Source organism: Saccoglossus kowalevskii, chromosome 16 (assembly GCF_978046115.1).
Source record: "Saccoglossus kowalevskii chromosome 16, keSacKowa6.1, whole genome shotgun sequence".
Lineage (NCBI taxonomy): Eukaryota > Metazoa > Hemichordata > Enteropneusta > Harrimaniidae > Saccoglossus > Saccoglossus kowalevskii.
The window spans coordinates 1,707,117-1,732,926 of NC_140656.1; the positions used below are offsets into that span (position 1 = coordinate 1,707,117).

The window sequence follows — 25,810 nt, forward strand, 5'->3', positions numbered from 1 at the left end:
TTTCATGATCCGATTAACGATAGCCGAATAGCGGCCATTTTAAGGCCGAAAATGCATCAAAATCGCACATTTTCACCATTCCGGACCCGGATCTCAGTTATGCATGGACGGATTTCATTCAAATTTGGTACATACATTAAACATAATAGGACCTTGATGCACGTCATTTTTTTTTTCGGATCAAGTTCGAAATAGCCGACTGGCGGCCATTTTGTTTTAAAGAATTCAGTTCTGGATCCGTATCCGAGACATGTCTGGATTGATCAAGTTCAAACTTCACACACACAAGGTACATCATGTCACAAATATGTATGTGCATTTGTTTCATGATCTCATTAACGATAGCCAAATGGGGGCCGCTTTAAGGCCGAAAATGCATTGAAATCGCACATTTTCACCATTCCGGACCCGTATCTCAGTTATGCATGGATGGATTTTGTTCAAATTTGGTACATACATTAAACATAATAGGACCTTGATGCACGTCATTTTTTTTCGGATCAAGTTCGAAATGGCCGACTGGCGGCCATTTTGTTAAAGAATTCAGTTCTGGATCCGTATCCAAGACATGTCTGGATTGATCAAGTTCAAACTTCACACACACATGGTACATCATGTCACAAATAGATATGTGCATTTGTTTCATGATCTGCTTAACAATAGCGGAATGATGGCCATTTTAAGGCCGAAAATGCATCAAAATCACATATTTTCACAATTCCAGAACCGGATCTCAGTCATGCATGGATGGATTTTGTTCAGATTTAGCACAATGTGTTGTACATATGCAGGTGCATTTCGGTCATGATCTGCTTTGAATGTATATGTCACCCAAATATGAACGGAACGGGGACGTGTCATTGACAATGACTTGTTTGACAAGGATTGATTGATTATTATTAAAATTCAGATGTTTTGGTGGTTTGGTATCTTGGGATAAGATAATATATTTATTATTAAAATTCTCTTTCAGATGTTTTGGTGGTTTGGTATCTTGGGATAAGATAATATGTATGGGAGCAACATATGAGGAAAAAGATGAAAGCATCACACATCAAATTGTTGACAGGCCGAATCAAGAAAAGCAATATCTGTCAAGGTAAATGTAGCACAATAACCAAGTATTAATCAAGTGTTTCTTGAAGGAGTCTCCAAATTAAAATGTATGGTATCGTTGTCCTTCATTATGCCATCAAGATGCTAAAAATAAACCAGACAATTTTTTGAGATACAAGAGTGTAAAATGTCATAGAATATGGTCATAATTGGTATTTTCACTATGTTTTATTTGGGTAAATTATTTCTCAAAAATCAGATGTTATTATTGGCATGGGTCTTTATATTGCTAGAACATTTTCCAAAAATTGACTTATACTTCAGTTGTTAGTTCCCCTGTCATCATAGACGACAGTGGAGCTCCTCAGGTAGGTTATTGTCCGTCGTATACCGTCTGTCGTATACCGTCCATCAATAATTGCATTTTCGACACATTCTTGAAAACTAAGACCAAATGATTCGATACTTGGTATGTAGGTACCTTGGAAGGACCTATGTCAGATTTTTTTCATATCATGAGCTATTTTAACCATAAAGTCACTTGTTGTATATATTATATACAATAGTTATCGATAGGTCTCCCATAATGCATTGCATTGAAAAGTCCATTTTCACGCTATGCTAAAAAGAAGCACAAAAATGAAATATTTATCAGTTCTCCAAAGTTCAAAAATTCTTGTTTTATTGCATTAAATTTTACAATAATCAATTTGTAATAGTTGTAACTGTGTTGTAGATATTACCTGCAGCCACAGTGGGTGTTTGACAGTGTCAACGCAGGCACACTACTACCAGTGGAGGATTATTTTGTTGGTACTCTATTGCCACCACATCTCTCACCTTTTGTGGAAGAAAAAGAAGGAGAGTACGTACCACCAGAAAAACAAGCATTGAGCGCAAAACACAAACAAGGTAAATATTGATAACGATTTGGATGGTAAATAAACATTGGAAAAGTTGATGTGAGTCATTGAAACCCTTTCAGTATTAACACATTAATTATTCAGTCATTTTCAATTTTTTAAGTTCACTAAATTAAATAAAATGCTAGTGAAAATATAATGGTTTAACAGTATTCTTATTGCTAAAAAAGTGCATTGTCAAGATTGGCACCAAGTTTGTGGCATATCTATATCTCTCCATAGATGAAGAACAGGAAGAAGAAGCAATGATGGAAGATTCAGTAAAAGTGAAAAAGCCAAAAAAGAGGAAACGCAAGGTAAGTTTAAATCATAAATAGCATAGATCATGTTTGTAACCTTTAAATAGTTTTAGCCTCCTAAAAAAGAGATGTATGTTTCGGGTCTCGTTCATTTTTGTCCCCATGTGCATCTATCTATTTGGAGTTATTTCTCTGTCAAAGCTTGTAAAATGTTATTCCAAGTCAAAGGTCACAACTATATGGCAAGCTGTAATTTGTATTGTGTTCTCAAATTCAAACTCAAACTCATTAAATCCTGTTTGGATGGTTCCCATGTGCATGCATTTGTTAGATATGCCTCAGATATGCCTGGTCCAATCATATTCAAACTTCACAAATACATCACATATCTTGGGCAACATCCATTCGCTTTATGATTCAATTCGAGGTGGCCGAATTATGGTTGTATTAATGTAAAAAATTCATCAAAATGAAGCATTTCTGGAATTCTGGATCTTGGTCATGCATAGATTGAGTTTCATGGACGTTTATTGTACATCTATTTGTATGTCTGATTGGACTCTAAGTGGCTGACTAGTTGCCTTTTTGCTTTCTTGAATGCAGTTTGGGAGTTGTATCTCTGATATTCTTAGACTGTCATGAACACTCACAGAAACTATATTTATGTAAAGTTAAATAGGTTGATAAACTATTTTGGTTTTATTGTTTTTTCTAAATAAGATGAAGGTTGAAGCTGGAAAGGTTGAGTTGGAGGATGAAAACCGAATCAAAGAAAATGATCAGAAAGAAGAGAGGAAGCTAGCAGAGATGATGATCCCAAAGAAGAGAAAACGCCTTTATAATAAAATAATGTATAAAAAGAAAATGGAAGCAAAAGAGGTAAATATCAAGTGATAGAATATCTGTCAGTAATTGTTGAATAATAAATATCAATTTTATTCAATTGCAGTCCTTTTTCATTCATGTTCACAATCTGAGTTGTTTTTTCATCAATGTTGCAGGCTCGAAAATTAGCTGAGAAAAGGAAACAGTATGACCAGGAAGTCAGATCACAAAAAAAGAAATTGAAAGCTTGAGGAAAGCATATCTATGATTTATATGAACAGGAATGCAAGGATTAATGCCAAATCTGAGTGCAGTGATGGTACTACAAATGTCTTCTACTAATTAAACTTGTCACTCGTTTCCCAGTCATGTTATGACTTTACAACATACGACTCCCCAGCTTGTCAATAATACTATCCAGACTTCAACATTATACGACTCCCTAGTTTGTTGGCATTACTTCTTAGTCATCTGCAGCATACAACATCCCAGCATGACAACAAGGGTGACATGTATTGCTTTTTATAATTTTCTCCATTTTTCTTCTGTTAGAGTCAATTTGTGTTCAGGTTTCTTTCTGCTTTTTTTAATCAAATGTGTTCATAGATGATTGATATCAACATTCATTTTGGAAAGAAATCTCAATAAAATAAATTATGGAGGGAAAATAATAAACATTATAAATGTTGTTTTCGAGTTGATTTTAAATTTCTGCTTTGTTGCGAGTACAAGTGTGTTTGCATTGATTAATTGACATCATCCTCTGCTAGGAATGTTTCTTGATTTCAGGATTTTATAGCACTCTGACAAATGAAAAATCACTGACAATCTAGATAGTAGGACTCCTAATAAATTTACAAAAATCACTTACAAAGATCTAAGGTATCTGATGTCTTATAAAAACTAATTTGAACTCAGCTTGTTTTACCGGTAAATATCATAATCCGTATATTATGCTCCTTTCAGCTCAACTCTAATAGTTTATGTATTATGAAGGGTTGCAAAGTGTGCCCATCACAAAACTGAGAAATATATTTATCCACTTGATCAATGGAAATTGAAATGCACATTCCTTGGAGGTTATTAATGTTTGCTGGAAAAAGGTAAAGTTGGTTGGGAGTACTGGAATGGGGTACAAGTGGAAAAAATGATTGGGAAGTGAAAAAAACTTGTATGAAAAGACTGGATCTTGGTAAAGGTTGTACATATAAGCGGTAATAGTTGGCTGAAAAATTGTAAAATTTGGTAGACAAGTGTTGGATGGACTTGGAGGGTCATCATTGTTAGTTGGAAATGGGTAAGGAATGAAAGATCATAAAAGTGAATGTTGGTTTGATTTTAGTAAAGGTGTTGAGTAAAATTTGTATGGAAAGTAACATAAACTTCACAATAGTTTTGTGCAACCATTTTTATTCAAATCCCAAAATGACATGCATTACTAACAAACTGCGAGTGATGTTTTGAAAGAAATCGGTCCAGGCAATAAGGAGAAACTGTTGGAGATCAGTTGTTGATTTTTGGTGCTCTTGGAGACAAAAATGAATGCCAGTTGGTGGTCAACTAAATGAAAAATGGCACGCAAATGTATCTCATTGTCTGTTCCAATGATGAACAAACGTTGATCCAGGCATTTCTGAGTTGTGATGATGGACAAACAGACAGACGTGGATGGGTGGATGAAACCCAAACCCAGTTACAGACTTCGTCCAACATGAACTTACAAATTATCCTATTTGGCTTTGGGGTAAATATTGTTTGAATGAAGAAAATTGTTTTGCTAAAACAGAAAAAACAAAAACATGAACCAAATTGACTTTAATAAATGTGTCTACTCCAATGATTATTGAATTTGATGATTATAAGAGCAGAATTACACCAGCACATTTACATTATAACTAGAAAATCACTTGGAGAGTGCATACCTCATCCAGGCAGCTCATACCCCAATATATTGTGTTTTATGCCAACCAGAATCTCTTCATCAATTGGTCATTGCATGTTATGAAAATACTTTTTATGATTGTTTGAGTTATACATTTGTAAATGAAAAATATTGTTTTTATGGTAACCATATCGTAATCTCAACAAAAGTCTGATTTATTGGTCCATATCAAGAGTGACACCTTCTGTAAATTATATGTTAATCCATCTAGAATTTTTGAGATATAAATACAAAATCATTCCCAAAATTGTTATTGAGGTGAATACAACAATGTACCAGAACCTTATCGATTGCGCCCTGTGATCTCCTGATATTTCATGGGAATTAATCCATAAATAACATTTTAGTCATAACAAAATCATTCCCAAAATTGGTGTATCTATAGTGATCGTACATGTATCTGTACTAACATTTGAAGGGACCATGTTTGTATCAAGAGCCACCCTTCTGAGAAATTTCATGAAAATTCATCAATACTTTTTGAGGTAAGAATAAAAAAATCATTCCTGGAAATGTTATTTCCATGGCAACCATAACCTTCTTGGGAATTGTGTGAAAATATGCCAACACTCATGACAAGACCAAGCCTGTGTGACTAATCTAGATAACCCACATCTGATTTAACACCTTGCTAGCTAGGTGCTTTAATGGAATTATCCTCTGCATTGTGTTCCTACCAACAATGATTGGTAGATGGTATGGTCTATAGATTGTACTTTATTATCTGTATTAGGTATACAGAAGATGTATTGACTGGTCTCTCTGAAATGTCTTGTTTGATCTAAGCATAAGGATAGTCTGAACACATGATGATAGAACAGCTTTTGTGTCACAGGCACACCCACCCACCCGAGGCATTGTCATCTGCACAAACCATGAGTCCGCCTTTGGCTTGGCAAGAACGATACTGTCATTGTAAGAATATAACTTAGCACTGGAAGACTTATTTAAAACATACAGACCAAAATAAACGACATAGCACCAACCTGGTAGACAAGAGTGTGTGGAATTCAGTGTGATAGTAAATAGATGGATTATCTTTTGCAACAGATCAAATACAACACTGTGGCAATTATTTTTTATAAGTTCTGCACTCTTATGTCAAACTTGAGATAGTGTATCAGCAAGTGTATTGTGAATACCCCAGATGTGATATAATATTATGTTCAGCACATAATCACTGCAAGGTTTCCATGTTGTGATCTTCTTGACCCCCCCCCCCCCTGTTCAAGTAGGTCATACAGTTGACACACCTCACTGGTACCCCTCTGTGCTTGATATCCCCAACAGAAAGGCACTGAGAGCAACCTGAAGTACATTTAATAAATACATTTAGGACCTTCCCAATTGATAGAAATCGCACCAATTCTTTCTGAAACATTGAGAACCAAAATGTTACCATTTCTCTTGTGTTGATGCTTTAATAGAAGCACTGTTTCTAATACAGATTTTACAGTATTGAGATTAAGCTGTCTGTTTATTCCCTAATATCAGTAAATGCACTATGTTGACAACACTGGAATAAGTACAATTTTTAAATATAATATTTTAACCATTGTCAGTCGCTTTCAGCTTTGTAAGATAAGATAATTTATTTGACACAAAACTTTGTATCTACAATACATTGTCCATGGTCAAGAAACTAATCTATTAACAACACAATAAAAACACAAGGGGGAAAAAAAAAAAAGTTTTAGAAATAATTTAGAATGGAATGAATAAACTTGGCAAGACTATTGGCAATGAAGCTATCTTTGTATGTTTTACTAGTTCTTTGCAATCACTCAAGTGAGAATGTACTTTATGCAAATGTAACTTTTGTTCAGTGTGTGTGTGTAGCTATGTGTAGTTTGAAGTGTTATATCTATGCAAATGTGCTCCATTTATTTTTCTATGCTGCTTAGTGTGTTTTGTATTTCAGTTCAACTTGGCAACCTGACAAGCACGCCAGCACTCGCTCATGGATTGACTACCGATAGTTAACTAACAGTAGGAAAAAAATATGAAACAGAACTCTTACAAACCTAGATTGTCAGATGCTAGTATAAGTTATGTGAACTTGTGACTAGATTCCCATTGTCTCCAAATTGCTGATAGTTTAAATGGTTTTTTTAGAGTAGTAAAATAAATGTTTTTTTACTATCGATTATAATTTTTACATAACTATGGAAATCTGCCGCCCCTGGTTGTCTCCTTGAATGGATGAAACAAAGACATATGCATACTAGCTGCCAGGTGGTTAGGGAGAGTACAGCAGACTCCTTAGGGTCCCAATTGTAAGTCTGTAAAAAGTTTGAAAGAAATTTATGTTCAATGGTGTAAATCAGAGTGGGTTATATTTTTCTGAAGCATACACACTGAAATATACAGGGAAGTCTTATTGCTCTTTAAAACACAAGTTACCAGTAGTAAAACTGGATATGGATGAATTTAAATGATTATTTAAACTTAATCAGATATTATTAGATCAGATATTAATATTGGTGTAAATCTTGATTCAACTCCAATGGACCAGGTTCATGATATAAACTTTCTTGGTGTCCGTATAAATGAAAACCTATCATGGAAGCAACACATTGACTATATTCTCTGTGTGCTCAAGAAATCTTGGTGTTCTTAACACTTCCTACCTGAGTACACTTTGTTTACACTATATTGCACTTAAATCGTTCCATATCTGAGCTATGGAATTTTAGCATGGGGTTCCACCATGAACATTTACTTAAACAGATTATATCTTGTTCAAAAAAAAAAAAGATCTTCGTATCAGCAACAGTCCATATTGAACTAATACACATACTCTTTTCAAAAAATTCCATATCTTTGATATGTACAAATATGAACTGCTACTTTCATGTATGTAAATGATTTGCTACCTCCAGTCTTCCATGATATATTTACCAAGCACTCACAGAGCCATTTATATAACAAGAAATAAAAATAAATTTAAACTTCCTAAACTGAGCAAAACGTTTTGTCAGGTCCACACCTGTTGTTCTTTTTGAATTCCCCCCACTATGTATTTAGTTTGTCAAACCCATGTAAAGATGTATTATTTATTGTATTACCAGTGGAAATAAAATTACTTTATTTTGAGTATTCAGTGTTATCCTCCACTGACTGGGTTACAATAATATAAGGTACAGCAGCAGTATCGACCGACACACAGCGGAGGTCGATGCACAGTGTACTGTCTAAGTGCATACTTTGAGGTATCTTCGTAATAACATTATTATATCCACTTATCTCAAGCATCAAACGTATGATTCATTACTGGCTGAAAATAAAACATGGATGAAAACACTGATCTCTGAGGCCTACAAACTTGGCACCAATTTGGACAAAGAAAACATCAGTAATTGGACCACAGGCATAAAAAAATTACTGAACCTTTTAGAAATTAGTGATGTTTGCAAAAAAAACAGTATTATCCCATTAGCTACAAAAAAACTAAAAAATATGTTTAAAAAACACTGCACAGAAACAATGCATAATGACAAAGGCACTAATCACAAAAATAAACTTCGTACCTACAGACAGCTGAAAAAGTGATTTTGCGCTTGAAAAATACCTTGAAATTATTAAAAACTCCATCCACAGATCATCTATGACTAAACTGAGGATAAGTGCCCACATACTTCAGATTGAAGTTGGGCGATATCACAACATAGATATCTTAAATAGAACACGCCCTGTCTGTGACTCCAATGAAATTGAAAATGAACACTTCCTCTTTAATTGTAACCTGTATAAATTTGAAAGAGATGCTTTGTTTGAAAACTTAAACTTATCTGGTAATCTGAAAGCACTGCTCAATAACAAAAATTCTGAAACTGTCCAACAAAGCCAAGTTTATCAGTGACTGTTTCACTAAAAGAGAGAACTTCATGAAAAGCAATTTACCAGCTGCCTCAAAATAACACCAAAAAATATTTATATAATAATATTTTCACAGTATTACTATTTATTTATTTCCTTTTTTTTTTTATTATTACTTATGCATTTTATTGTTCCTTATATCCTTATTGTATTCTAATCTAGATCCCAGAGGGGATACGATATCAATAAAGGTTATTATTATTATATTACATCTTTTCCTTCCAAGGATACATCATGGGAATGGCGAAATCCAAAAAGTTTAGAACAGAATCAGCTAACTTCTTTGTATGGAGTCCGGTCAAATCCTGGTGGCAGCCATGTTTGTTTTTATTATTAGATGACGCTTACGCGCATAATTATTCCATATTTGGAATTCACATTTCTTAATATGGTAGTATGAAAATACTCCGTAAAATACTGCAAAATTATGGCACGCTGTAACTTATGACGTTACGGTGACAGATGTATAATAATATTGAATCTTTACTTGTCTAGTTCTTAGTATCAATTCTCTACATTCAATAGAAGCCAAGCCTAAGATATATGCTGGATTTTTAACATAGTAATGGCCACCAGCCGTACCGTACCGTAGCCGTAAGTATGACATGTCTTGAACCAGGCAGGTGTAGACGGGCACATTATCACACGGGCACATTATCACACGGGCACACACAGGTAAAAATGTAAGTGGACTTTGTACAAACGGGGACTAAAAATAAATGAATGAATCGCTGAATCGATTTTGAAAACAAAAATTTACTTGAATCATTTTTTATCTTTTTACAATTTACTGGAAGATTTTAAAAACAATCTTCCTTAATTTGAAAAAATGCACACCCACGAGGAAATACAACATAATCTTCTGATGTAGGCATATATAAATCATTATTATACATGTAATGCCTTAAACAATAGAATATACCTATATGTAAAACATCATACAGACGTGTTTGAAAGTGTTGCGTACATGTTTTAATGTTTCCCTTATTTGGTGATTATGCATCACGTTATCTCATTAAATTGTTACTAAGACCAGGGAAAAGATGTATAATAATAATAATAAGGTTAACTTAAGAATTATTAAAATAAGCTACACATTGGTCGATGCGATCACTGCTTTCTTGCATACTTAGCGGTATTATCACATGTTCATTTAGCAAAGTGTATGTACTTGTAATACAGTACACTGTTTTATATAAGTAGAACAGCCAGATATTTACATAATTGTACAAATTAAGAAGTCTATTGTATGAATTCAAGAGATTACAAAAGCTATTAAAAATGACATACACGTTTATTATTTGTGTTGATTTCCCCAGCATATGTTAAAAACTACCAAGTTTTTCACCAAATCGAATGGACTGCCCAGGTTGAATGTCAAACTCAAAGTCTTTTGGTGCTTCAAATATAAGAACAATTGTGGAGCCAAGGTTGAATTCTCCAAGATTCTCGCCTTTTCTCATAGATATTCCTTCCTCTCTGTGTTTGCAAGTGAGGTTTCTGTCATAGAATACATTCTTATCAACTTTACCAACCATATTGGTAGCAAGATGCTGTAAACAAAAATGCAGGCATACTTAATGAAAAGAATCTTGAGTTGTGAGTGTGTGTCAGGATTCTACTAAAAAATGCACAATCTATGTCAGAAGTTTGCGAAGGATATTTTTATTTGTTATAGTTAAGTTTGTTGTCTTCACCATTGGAGCCCCAGCACAAAAAGAGTCACCACTATACTTGACAGCAGATGCTTCGTTCAGAGGGAGCCACAAACACTATTTGTTGAATTTCCTAGTGAATGACTAGAAAAATACATGTCTCCTCATTGATCTCCCATGCAATATTCCTAGCAAGATTGGTAGCAGTGTTTGTTTTGGCACTTTTTAATCTTAACAAGCTGACTTTCTCTAATATAAATCATTTTTGAATGGCGTTCAGAGATTTATTTTTCAATGAAGTCAGTATTTGAACAAAAGAATTGCATAAAAAAAATGGTGAGTTACTGAATCCTACAAGTGTTCAACATTTCAACACACGGAATTATTACAGTGAACAATCCCATGTCAAACACCCATGTCATGTATAGTGACTTTTGATATTAACAGTATTGTTAATTTCCAATGGCTGAAGGCAAAGTTTTCAATACTAGTTCTAGTATCTTGCAGAAATGCTTGACGTTTTGTGGCAAAAACGGTCACCATTCAGCCATCTTGAATTGGATCATGAAACAAATAGACATGGATAAGTCTCCCAAAATGTAAAATGTATGTGTGAAGTTTGAATGTGTTCGGTCCAGGCATATCCAAGATACAGGTGGGCACACACATACACGGAGGACCATCAATAAGTCTCCGTTTTCAAACTGCATCTGGGACAGTAACTAAATACGTCTATTTGGTCAAGAAATATTCTTTCACAATTACTAATTCTAATTATTTATTCTGCAAATACAAATATATAACTATTTATTTAAAATTGAATTATTGAAATGTCCACTCACCTTATCAAAATATATTTTAATGGAACCAACATTAGTAGCACCAACAGCAGCCATTGAAAAGAAACCATGCTTCCATGATCCATATAAAAGTACTCTTTCATTGTAATTAAACAATCCCTGAATCCAACGAGCAATTCCTGGCGACACAGAAAACAATTCACCTGGGAAATAAAGCCATAAAAGTATATTGAGTATATAATTACACTACACTAATAAAAGCGATTGCGTAGTGTAATTGTTAATAAATACACTACACTGATAAAAGTTACTGCGTAGTGTATTGTATATAAATACATTACGTTGATAAAAGTGACTGCGTAGTGTATTGTATATAAATACACTACACTAATAAAAGTGGTTGCGTAGTATATTGTATATAAATACACTACACTGATAAAAGTGACTGCGTAGTGTATTGTATATAAATACACTACGTTGATAAAAGTGACTGTGTAGTGTATTGTAATAAATACACTACACTAATAAAAGTGATTGCGTAGTGTAATTGTATATAAATATACAAAATTGATAAAAGTGATTGCGTAGTGTAACTGTATATAAATACACTACACTGATAAAAGTGACTGCGTAGTGTATTGTATATAAATACACTACGTTGATAAAAGTGACTGTGTAGTGTATTGTAATAAATACACTACACTAATAAAAGTGATTGCGTAGTGTAATTGTATATAAATATACAAAATTGATAAAAGTGACTGCGTAGTGTAATTGTATTTAAATACACTACACTGATAAAAGTGATTGTGTAGTGTATTGTATATAAATACACTACATTGATAAAAGTGACTGTAGTGTATTGTATATAAATACGCTACACTGATAAAAGTGATTGCATAGTGTAATTGTATATAAATACACTACACTGATAAAAGTGAGTGCGTAGTGTATTGTATATAAATACACTACATTGATAAAAGTGACTGTGTAGTGTATTGTATATAAATACGCTACACTGATAAAAGTGATTGCATAGTGTAATTGTATATAAATACACTACACTGATAAAAGTGATTGCGTAGTGTAATTGTATATAAATACACTACATTGATAAAAGTGATTGCGTAGTATATTGTTCATAAATACACTACACTGATAAAAGTGACTGTAGTGTATTGTATATAAATACACTACACTGATAAAAGTGAGTGCGTAGTGTATTGTATATAAATACACTACACTGATAAAAGTGACTGCGTAGTGTAATTGTATATAAATACACTACACTGATAAAAGTGATTGCGTAGTGTATTGTATATAAATACACTACACTAATAAAATTGATTGCATAGTGTATTGTATATAAATACACTACATTGATAAAAGTGATTGCATAGTGTATTGTATATAAATACACTACACTGATAAAAGTGATTGCATAGAGTATTGTATATAAATACACTACATTGATAAAAGTGACTGTGTAGTGTATTGTATATAAATACACTACACTGATAAAAGTGATTGCGTAGTGTAATTGTATATAAATACACTACATTGATAAAAGTGATTGCGTAGTATATTGTTCATAAATACACTACACTGATAAAAGTGACTGTAGTGTATTGTATATAAATATACAAAATTGATAAAAGTGACTGCGTAGTGTAATTGTATTTAAATACACTACACTGATAAAAGTGATTGTGTAGTGTATTGTATATAAATACACTACATTGATAAAAGTGACTGTAGTGTATTGTATATAAATACGCTACACTGATAAAAGTGATTGCATAGTGTAATTGTATATAAATACACTACACTGATAAAAGTGAGTGCGTAGTGTATTGTATATAAATACACTACATTGATAAAAGTGACTGTGTAGTGTATTGTATATAAATACGCTACACTGATAAAAGTGATTGCATAGTGTAATTGTATATAAATACACTACACTGATAAAAGTGATTGCGTAGTGTAATTGTATATAAATACACTACATTGATAAAAGTGATTGCGTAGTATATTGTTCATAAATACACTACACTGATAAAAGTGACTGTAGTGTATTGTATATAAATACACTACACTGATAAAAGTGAGTGCGTAGTGTATTGTATATAAATACACTACACTGATAAAAGTGACTGCGTAGTGTAATTGTATATAAATACACTACACTGATAAAAGTGATTGCGTAGTGTATTGTATATAAATACACTACACTAATAAAATTGATTGCATAGTGTATTGTATATAAATACACTACATTGATAAAAGTGATTGCATAGTGTATTGTATATAAATACACTACACTGATAAAAGTGATTGCGTAGAGTATTGTATATAAATACACTACATTGATAAAAGTGACTGTGTAGTGTATTGTATATAAATACACTACACTGATAAAAGTGATTGCGTAGTGTAATTGTATATAAATACACTACATTGATAAAAGTGATTGCGTAGTATATTGTTCATAAATACACTACACTGATAAAAGTGACTGTAGTGTATTGTATATAAATACACTACACTGATAAAAGTGATTGCGTAGTATATTGTTTATAAATACACTACACTGATAAAAGTGACTGCGTAGTGTATTGTATATAAATACGCTACACTGATAAAAGTGATTGCATAGTGTAATTGTATATAAATACACTACACTGATAAAAGTGAGTGCGTAGTGTATTGTATATAAATACACTACGTTGATAAAAGTGACTGTGTAGTGTATTGTAATAAATACACTACACTAATAAAAGTGATTGCGTAGTGTAATTGTATATAAATATACAAAATTGATAAAAGTGACTGCGTAGTGTAATTGTATTTAAATACACTACACTGATAAAAGTGATTGTGTAGTGTATTGTATATAAATACACTACATTGATAAAAGTGACTGTAGTGTATTGTATATAAATACGCTACACTGATAAAAGTGATTGCATAGTGTAATTGTATATAAATACACTACACTGATAAAAGTGAGTGCGTAGTGTATTGTATATAAATACACTACATTGATAAAAGTGACTGTGTAGTGTATTGTATATAAATACGCTACACTGATAAAAGTGATTGCATAGTGTAATTGTATATAAATACACTACATTGATAAAAGTGATTGCGTAGTATATTGTTCATAAATACACTACACTGATAAAAGTGACTGTAGTGTATTGTATATAAATACACTACACTGATAAAAGTGAGTGCGTAGTGTATTGTATATAAATACACTACACTGATAAAAGTGACTGCGTAGTGTAATTGTATATAAATACACTACACTGATAAAAGTAATTGCGTAGTGTATTGTATATAAATACACTACACTAATAAAATTGATTGCATAGTGTATTGTATATAAATACACTACATTGATAAAAGTGATTGCATAGTGTATTGTATATAAATACACTACACTGATAAAAGTGATTGCATAGAGTATTGTATATAAATACACTACATTGATAAAAGTGACTGTGTAGTGTATTGTATATAAATACACTACACTGATAAAAGTGATTGCGTAGTGTAATTGTATATAAATACACTACATTGATAAAAGTGATTGCGTAGTATATTGTTCATAAATACACTACACTGATAAAAGTGACTGTAGTGTATTGTATATAAATACACTACACTGATAAAAGTGATTGCGTAGTATATTGTTTATAAATACACTACACTGATAAAAGTGACTGCGTAGTGTATTGTATATAAATACGCTACACTGATAAAAGTGATTGCATAGTGTAATTGTATATAAATACACTACACTGATAAAAGTGAGTGCGTAGTGTATTGTATATAAATACACTACACTGATAAAAGTGACTGCGTAGTGTAATTGTATATAAATACACTACACTGATAAAAGTGATTGCGTAGTGTATTGTATATAAATACACTACACTAATAAAATTGATTGCATAGTGTATTGTATATAAATACACTACACTGATAAAAGTGATTGCATAGTGTATTGTATATAAATACACTACACTGATAAAAGTGACTGCGTAGTGTAATTGTATATAAATACACTACACTGATAAAAGTGACTGCGTAGTGTAATTGTATATAAATACACTACACTGATAAAAGTGATTGCGTAGTGTATTGTATATAAATACACTACACTGATAAAAGTGATTGCATAGTGTATTGTATATAAATACACTACACTGATAAAAGTGATTGCGTAGTGTATTGTATATAAATACACTACACTGATAAAAGTGATTGCGTAGTGTATTGTATATAAATACACTACACTGATAAAAGTGATTGCGTAGTGTATTGTATATAAATACACTACACTAATAAAATTGATTGCATAGTGTATTGTATATAAATACACTACATTGATAAAAGTGATTGCATAGTGTATTGTATATAAATACACTACACTGATAAAAGTGATTGCATAGTGTATTGTATATAAATACACTACACTGATAAAGGTGATTGCGTAGTATATTGTTTATAAATACAGTACACTGATAAAAGTGACTGTAGTGTATTGTATTATAAATACACTACACTGATAAAAGTGATTGCGTAGTGTAATTGTATATAAATACACTACACTGATAAAAGTGACTGTGTAGTGTATTGTATATAAATATACAAAATTGATAAAAGTGACTGTGTAGTGTAATTGTATATAAATACACTACACTGATAAAAGTGATTGCGTAGTATATTGTTTATAAATACACTACACTGATAAAAGTGACTGCGTAGTGTATTGTATATAAATACGCTACACTGATAAAAGTGATTGCATAGTGTAATTGTATATAAATACACTACACTGATAAAAGTGAGTGCGTAGTGTATTGTATATAAATACACTACACTGATAAAAGTGACTGCGTAGTGTAATTGTATATAAATACACTACACTGATAAAAGTGATTGCGTAGTGTATTGTATATAAATACACTACACTAATAAAATTGATTGCATAGTGTATTGTATATAAATACACTACACTGATAAAAGTGATTGCATAGTGTATTGTATATAAATACACTACACTGATAAAAGTGACTGCGTAGTGTAATTGTATATAAATACACTACACTGATAAAAGTGATTGCGTAGTGTATTGTATATAAATACACTACACTGATAAAAGTGATTGCGTAGTGTATTGTATATAAATACACTACATTGATAAAAGTGACTGTGTAGTGTATTGTATATAAATACGCTACACTGATAAAAGTGATTGCATAGTGTAATTGTATATAAATACACTACATTGATAAAAGTGATTGCGTAGTATATTGTTCATAAATACACTACACTGATAAAAGTGACTGTAGTGTATTGTATATAAATACACTACACTGATAAAAGTGAGTGCGTAGTGTAATTGTATATAAATACACTACACTGATAAAAGTGAGTGCGTAGTGTATTGTATATAAATACACTACATTGATAAAAGTGACTGTGTAGTGTATTGTATATAAATACGCTACACTGATAAAAGTGACTGCGTAGTGTAATTGTATATAAATACACTACACTGATAAAAGTGATTGCGTAGTGTATTGTATATAAATACACTACACTAATAAAATTGATTGCATAGTGTATTGTATATAAATACACTACATTGATAAAAGTGATTGCATAGTGTATTGTATATAAATACACTACACTGATAAAAGTGATTGCATAGAGTATTGTATATAAATACACTACATTGATAAAAGTGACTGTGTAGTGTATTGTATATAAATACACTACACTGATAAAAGTGATTGCGTAGTGTAATTGTATATAAATACACTACATTGATAAAAGTGATTGCGTAGTATATTGTTCATAAATACACTACACTGATAAAAGTGACTGTAGTGTATTGTATATAAATACACTACACTGATAAAAGTGATTGCGTAGTATATTGTTTATAAATACACTACACTGATAAAAGTGACTGCGTAGTGTATTGTATATAAATACGCTACACTGATAAAAGTGATTGCATAGTGTAATTGTATATAAATACACTACACTGATAAAAGTGACTGCGTAGTGTAATTGTATATAAATACACTACACTGATAAAAGTGATTGCGTAGTGTATTGTATATAAATACACTACACTAATAAAATTGATTGCATAGTGTATTGTATATAAATACACTACACTGATAAAAGTGATTGCATAGTGTATTGTATATAAATACACTACACTGATAAAAGTGACTGCGTAGTGTAATTGTATATAAATACACTACACTGATAAAAGTGACTGCGTAGTGTAATTGTATATAAATACACTACACTGATAAAAGTGATTGCGTAGTGTATTGTATATAAATACACTACACTGATAAAAGTGATTGCGTAGTGTATTGTATATAAATACACTACACTGATAAAAGTGATTGCGTAGTGTATTGTATATAAATACACTACACTGATAAAAGTGATTGCGTAGTGTATTGTATATAAATACACTACACTAATAAAATTGATTGCATAGTGTATTGTATATAAATACACTACACTGATAAAAGTGATTGCATAGTGTATTGTATATAAATACACTACACTGATAAAAGTGACTGCGTAGTGTAATTGTATATAAATACACTACACTGATAAAAGTGATTGCGTAGTGTATTGTATATAAATACACTACACTGATAAAAGTGATTGCGTAGTGTATTGTATATAAATACACTACACTGATAAAAGTGATTGCGTAGTGTATTGTATATAAATACACTACACTGATAAAAGTGATTGCGTAGTGTATTGTATATAAATACACTACACTGATAAAAGTGATTGCGTAGTGTATTGTATATAAATACACTACACTAATAAAATTGATTGCATAGTGTATTGTATATAAATACACTACATTGATAAAAGTGATTGCATAGTGTATTGTATATAAATACACTACACTGATAAAAGTGATTGCATAGTGTATTGTATATAAATACACTACACTGATAAAGGTGATTGCGTAGTATATTGTTTATAAATACACTACACTGATAAAAGTGAGTGCGTAGTGTATTGTATATAAATACACTACGTTGATAAAAGTGACTGTGTAGTGTATTGTAATAAATACACTACACTAATAAAAGTGATTGCGTAGTGTAATTGTATATAAATATACAAAATTGATAAAAGTGACTGCGTAGTGTAATTGTATTTAAATACACTACACTGATAAAAGTGATTGCGTAGTGTATTGTATATAAATACACTACACTAATAAAATTGATTGCATAGTGTATTGTATATAAATACACTACACTGATAAAAGTGATTGCATAGTGTATTGTATATAAATACACTACACTGATAAAAGTGACTGCGTAGTGTAATTGTATATAAATACACTACACTGATAAAAGTGACTGCGTAGTGTAATTGTATATAAATACACTACACTGATAAAAGTGATTGCGTAGTGTATTGTATATAAATACACTACACTGATAAAAGTGATTGCGTAGTGTATTGTATATAAATACACTACACTGATAAAAGTGATTGCGTAGTGTATTGTATATAAATACACTACACTGATAAAAGTGATTGCGTAGTGTATTGTATATAAATACACTACACTAATAAAATTGATTGCATAGTGTATTGTATATAAATACACTACACTGATAAAAGTGATTGCATAGTGTATTGTATATAAATACACTACACTGATAAAAGTGACTGCGTAGTGTAATTGTATATAAATACACTACACTGATAAAAGTGATTGCGTAGTGTATTGTATATAAATACACTACACTGATAAAAGTGATTGCGTAGTGTATTGTATATAAATACACTACACTGATAAAAGTGATTGCGTAGTGTATTGTATATAAATACACTACACTGATAAAAGTGATTGCGTAGTGTATTGTATATAAATACACTACACTGATAAAAGTGATTGCGTAGTGTATTGTATATAAATACACTACACTAATAAAATTGATTGCATAGTGTATTGTATATAAATACACTACATTGATAAAAGTGATTGCATAGTGTATTGTATATAAATACACTACACTGATAAAAGTGATTGCATAGTGTATTGTATATAAATACACTACACTGATAAAGGTGATTGCGTAGTATATTGTTTATAAATACACTACACTGATAAAAGTGAGTGCGTAGTGTATTGTATATAAATACACTACGTTGATAAAAGTGACTGTGTAGTGTATTGTAATAAATACACTACACTAATAAAAGTGATTGCGTAGTGTAATTGTATATAAATATACAAAATTGATAAAAGTGACTACGTAGTGTAATTGTATTTAAATACACTACACTGATAAAAGTGATTGTGTAGTGTATTGTATATAAATACACTACATTGATAAAAGTGAGTGTAGTGTATTGTATATAAATACGCTACACTGATAAAAGTGATTGCATAGTGTAATTGTATATAAATACACTACACTGATAAAAGTGAGTGCGTAGTGTATTGTATATAAATACACTACATTGATAAAAGTGACTGTGTAGTGTATTGGATATAAATACGCTACACTGATAAAAGTGATTGCATAGTGTAATTGTATATAAATACACTACATTGATAAAAGTGATTGCGTAGTATATTGTTCATAAATACACTACACTGATAAAAGTGACTGTAGTGTATTGTATATAAATACACTACACTGATAAAAGTGAGTGCGTAGTGTAATTGTATATAAATACACTACACTGATAAAAGTGAGTGCGTAGTGTATTGTATATAAATACACTACATTGATAAAAGTGACTGTGTAGTGTATTGTATATAAATACGCTACACTGATAAAAGTGACTGCGTAGTGTAATTGTATATAAATACACTACACTGATAAAAGTGATTGCGTAGTGTATTGTATATAAATACACTACACTAATAAAATTGATTGCATAGTGTATTGTATATAAATACACTACATTGATAAAAGTGATTGCATAGTGTATTGTATATAAATACACTACACTGATAAAAGTGATTGCATAGAGTATTGTATATAAATACACTACATTGATAAAAGTGACTGTGTAGTGTATTGTATATAAATACACTACACTGATAAAAGTGATTGCGTAGTGTAATTGTATATAAATACACTACATTGATAAAAGTGATTGCGTAGTATATTGTCCATAAATACACTACACTGATAAAAGTGATTGCGTAGTATATTGTTTATAAATACACTACACTGATAAAAGTGACTGCGTAGTGTATTGTATATAAATACGCTACACTGATAAAAGTGATTGCATAGTGTAATTGTATATAAATACACTACACTGATAAAAGTGAGTGCGTAGTGTATTGTATATAAATACACTACACTGATAAAAGTGACTGCGTAGTGTAATTGTATATAAATACACTACACTGATAAAAGTGATTGCGTAGTGTATTGTATATAAATACACTACACTAATAAAATTGATTGCATAGTGTATTGTATATAAATACACTACACTGATAAAAGTGATTGCATAGTGTATTGTATATAAATACACTACACTGATAAAAGTGACTGCGTAGTGTAATTGTATATAAATACACTACACTGATAAAAGTGACTGTGTAGTGTAATTGTATATAAATACACTACACTGATAAAAGTGATTGCGTAGTGTATTGTATATAAATACACTACACTGATAAAAGTGATTGCGTAGTGTATTGTATATAAATACACTACACTGATAAAAGTGATTGCGTAGTGTATTGTATATAAATACACTACACTGATAAAAGTGATTGCGTAGTGTATTGTATATAAATACACTACACTGATAAAAGTGATTGCGTAGTGTATTGTATATAAATACACTACACTGATAAAAGTGATTGCGTAGTGTATTGTATATAAATACACTACACTGATAAAAGTGATTGCGTAGTGTATTGTATATAAATACACTACACTGATAAAAGTGATTGCGTAGTGTATTGTATATAAATACACTACACTGATAAAAGTGACTGCGTAGTGTATTGTATATAAATACACTACACTAATAAAATTGATTGCATAGTGTATTGTATATAAATACACTACATTGATAAAAGTGATTGCATAGTGTATTGTATATAAATACACTACACTGATAAAAGTGATTGCATAGTGTATTGTATATAAATACACTACACTGATAAAGGTGATTGCGTAGTATATTGTTTATAAATACAGTACACTGATAAAAGTGACTGTAGTGTATTGTATTATAAATACACTACACTGATAAAAGTGATTGCGTAGTGTAATTGTATATAAATACACTACACTGATAAAAGTGACTGTGTAGTGTATTGTATATAAATATACAAAATTGATAAAAGTGACTGTGTAGTGTAATTGTATATAAATACACTACACTGATAAAAGTGATTGCGTAGTATATTGTTTATAAATACACTACACTGATAAAAGTGACTGCGTAGTGTATTGTATATAAATACGCTACACTGATAAAAGTGATTGCATAGTGTAATTGTATATAAATACACTACACTGATAAAAGTGAGTGCGTAGTGTATTGTATATAAATACACTACACTGATAAAAGTGACTGCGTAGTGTAATTGTATATAAATACACTACACTGATAAAAGTGATTGCGTAGTGTATTGTATATAAATACACTACACTAATAAAATTGATTGCATAGTGTATTGTATATAAATACACTACACTGATAAAAGTGATTGCATAGTGTATTGTATATAAATACACTACACTGATAAAAGTGACTGCGTAGTGTTATTGTATATAAATACACTACACTGATAAAAGTGATTGCGTAGTGTATTGTATATAAATACACTACACTGATAAAAGTGATTGCGTAGTGTATTGTATATAAATACACTACACTGATAAAAGTGATTGCGTAGTGTATTGTATATAAATACACTACACTGATAAAAGTGATTGCGTAGTGTATTGTATATAAATACACTACACTGATAAAAGTGATTGCGTAGTGTATTGTATATAAATACACTACACTAATAAAATTGATTGCATAGTGTATTGTATATAAATACACTACATTGATAAAAGTGATTGCATAGTGTATTGTATATAAATACACTACACTGATAAAAGTGATTGCATAGTGTATTGTATATAAATACACTACACTGATAAAGGTGATTGCGTAGTATATTGTTTATAAATACAGTACACTGATAAAAGTGACTGTAGTGTATTGTATTATAAATACACTACACTGATAAAAGTGATTGCGTAGTGTAATTGTATATAAATACACTACACTGATAAAAGTGACTGTGTAGTGTATTGTATATAAATACACTACACTAATAAAAGTGGTTGCGTAGTATATTGTATATAAATATACAAAATTGATAAAAGTGACTGTGTAGTGTAATTGTATATAAATACACTACACTAATAAAATTTATTGCGTAGTGTATTGTATATAAATACACTACATTGATAAAAGTGATTGCGTAGTGTATTGTATATAAATACACTACACTGATAAAAGTGATTTCGTAGTGTAATTGTATATAAATACACTACACTGATAAAAGTGACTGCGTAGTGTAATTGTATATAAATACACTACACTGATAAAAGTGATTGCGTAGTGTATTGTATATAAATACACTACATTGATAAAAGTGATTGCATAGTGTATTGTATATAAATACACTACATTGATAAAAGTGATTGCATAGTGTATTGTATATATATACACTACACTGATACAATTGACTGTGTAGTATATTGTGTATACAACGTTACCTGGGAAATGTCTCCTATATGATACATTCCAGTCAGTGGGTGAATGGAACCTATGATAATCTCCCGGTGCCAAATACACTACAATGTGATACAGTTCATTGCCGGGTTGAATACAAAGAGACTTCTGGTAGTCTTCATCTGATACCTACAAATTGAGAAAAAAAACAAATGTTGAGGGACATGTTTCTGGTAAACTTCAAAAAAGACTGGCATGTACCAGGTACAATCAAACAGCTAAAGAAGTAGTTTTACAGAATTAAGTAAAGCAGGCAAAAAAATAATAATAACAATAATGCTGGTCAATTTTTTCCCAGCAATAAACTAGACTGTTAGTAGACAGATAACTAAACAAGACGATTAGTAGACAGGTAACTAAACAAGACAGTTAGTAGACAGATAACTAAACAAGACGATTAGTAGACAGATAACTAAACAAGACAATTAGTAGACAGATAACTAAACAAGACGATTAGTAGACAGATAACTAAACAAGACGATTAGTAGACAGGTAACTAAACAAGACGATTAGTAGACAGATAACTAAACAAGACGATTAGTAGACAGGTAACTAAAAAAGACAGTAAGTAGACAGATAACTAAACAAGACGATTAGTAGACAGATAACTAAACAAGACGATTAGTAGACAGATAACTAAACAAGACGACTAGTAGACAGGTAACTAAACAAGACAGTTAGTTGACAGATAACTAAACAAGACAGTTAGTAGACTGATAACTAAACAAGACAGTAAGTAGACAGATAACTAAACAAGACAGTTAGTAGACTGATAACTAAACAAGACAGTTAGTAGACAGATAACAAAACAAGACAGTTAGTAGACTGATAACTAAACAAGATGGTTAGTAGACAGATAACTAAACAAGACAGTTAGTAGACTGATAACTAAACAAGACAGTTAGTAGACAGATACAATGTAACTAAACAAGACAGTTAGTAGACTGATAACTAAACAAGACAGTTAGTAGACTGATAACTAAACAAGACAGTTAGTAGACAGATAACTAAACAAGACAGTTAGTAGACTGATAACTAAACAAGACAGTTAGTAGACAGATAACTAAACAAGACAGTTAGTAGACTGATAACTAAACAAGACAGTTAGTGGACTGATAGCTAAACAAGACAGTTAGTAGACTGATAACTAAACAAGACAGTTAGTAGACTGATAACTAAACAAGACAGTTAGTAGACAGATAACTAAACAAGACAGTTAGTGGACTGATAACTAAACAAGACAGTTAGTAGACAGATAACAAAACAAGACAGTTAGTGGACTGATAACTAAACAAGACAGTTTGTAGACTGATAACTAAACAAGACAGTTAGTAGACAGATAACAAAACAAGACAGTTAGTAGACAGATAACAAAACAAGACAGTTAGTAGACAGATAACTAAACAAGACAGTTAGTAGACTGATAACTAAACAAGACAGTTAGTAGACTGATAACTAAACAAGACAGTTAGTAGACTGATAACTAAACAAGACAGTTAGTAGACTGATAACTAAACAAGACAGTTAGTAGACTGATAACTAAACAAGACAGTTAGTAGACTGATAACTAAACAAGACAGTTAGTAGACAGATAACTAAACAAGACAGTTAGCAGTTAGTGGACTGATAACTAAACAAGACAGTTAGTAGACAGATAACTAAACAAGACAGTTAGTAGACTGATAACTAAACAAGACAGTTAGTAGACTGATAACTAAACAAGACAGTTAGTAGACTGATAACTAAACAAGACAGTTAGTAGACAGATAACAAAACAAGACAGTTAGTGGACTGATAACAAAACAAGACAGTTAGTGGACTGATATTAAAACAAGACAGTTAGTAGACAGATAACTAAACAAGACAGTTAGTAGACAGATAACTAAACAAGACAGTTAGTAGACTGATAACTAAACAAGACAGTTAGTAGACTGATAACTAAACAAGACAGTTAGTAGACTGATAACTGATTAACGAGCTGTTTTTTATCAGGCCATTAATTTATGGTCTTACCAGACCTCAGCTTCAAAACAATATTATCCGAGTAGGAGTACTCTAACAAGTTATACTGAGAATTTGGTCAGTTTTTGCAGGTCAACTTAATCTCCTAGAAAATGCATACATATGAGTGTGACATATTAAATGTTTATGTGAAATTTGAATTAAATGTTTATGTGAAATTTGAATTAAATGTTTATGTGACATTTGAATTAAATGTTTATGTGAAATTTGAATTAGATCAACAATATGGCTCCTAAACAGCATTCATTAAAACAAAACAAAGTAACTTGCATGTACCAACTCATACATGACAGAGATCGGCTCCGGAATGACAGAAATGCTTTATATTTTGTTTATTTTATTTATAAGCACAAGACACTTCGCGATGAGCGTCTTTTGCGGTCAGTAATATTTACGAACATTTTTGTTCACTATTGGCGATCCGTTCTGCTAGGATTGCCCTTAAAATCAATTTTGTGTTTCTGAGTGTGTGGTTTCCGGTGTTTTCACGTATTAATTCTTCTGTGATTGTTTTGGCTTGGCCTATTTCCCTCAAACTTGACAGGCAGGTCACACCATCACCCTAGTTATTAGGTAAAATCTGAAGAAAAAAATTGGCCTATCGTTG

General features: G+C 31.1%; 2 protein-coding genes across 2 annotated transcripts in view; one reads left to right on the forward strand and one right to left on the reverse strand.

Annotated features, from left to right (window-relative positions):
* LOC100376882 (pescadillo homolog) overlaps nucleotides 1–8,081 on the forward strand; it is a 30,766-nt gene extending 22,685 nt beyond the window's left edge. Inside the window, exons 10-14 of the mRNA XM_085491579.1 lie at nucleotides 974–1,099; nucleotides 1,793–1,968; nucleotides 2,202–2,275; nucleotides 2,939–3,097; nucleotides 3,220–8,081. Coding sequence (XP_085347705.1) covers nucleotides 974–1,099; nucleotides 1,793–1,968; nucleotides 2,202–2,275; nucleotides 2,939–3,097; nucleotides 3,220–3,294 — 610 coding nt within the window. The 3' untranslated portion in view covers nucleotides 3,295–8,081. The remainder of the gene's footprint in view (nucleotides 1–973; nucleotides 1,100–1,792; nucleotides 1,969–2,201; nucleotides 2,276–2,938; nucleotides 3,098–3,219) is intronic.
* Nucleotides 8,082–9,600: 1,519 nt separating this feature from the next.
* Nucleotides 9,601–25,810, reverse strand: part of LOC100378420 (phosphatidylserine decarboxylase proenzyme, mitochondrial-like) — a 48,881-nt gene continuing 32,671 nt past the window's right edge. The window contains 3 exon segments of the mRNA XM_085491581.1: nucleotides 9,601–10,417; nucleotides 11,362–11,522; nucleotides 23,166–23,310. Coding sequence (XP_085347707.1) covers nucleotides 9,935–10,417; nucleotides 11,362–11,522; nucleotides 23,166–23,310 — 789 coding nt within the window. The 3' untranslated portion in view covers nucleotides 9,601–9,934.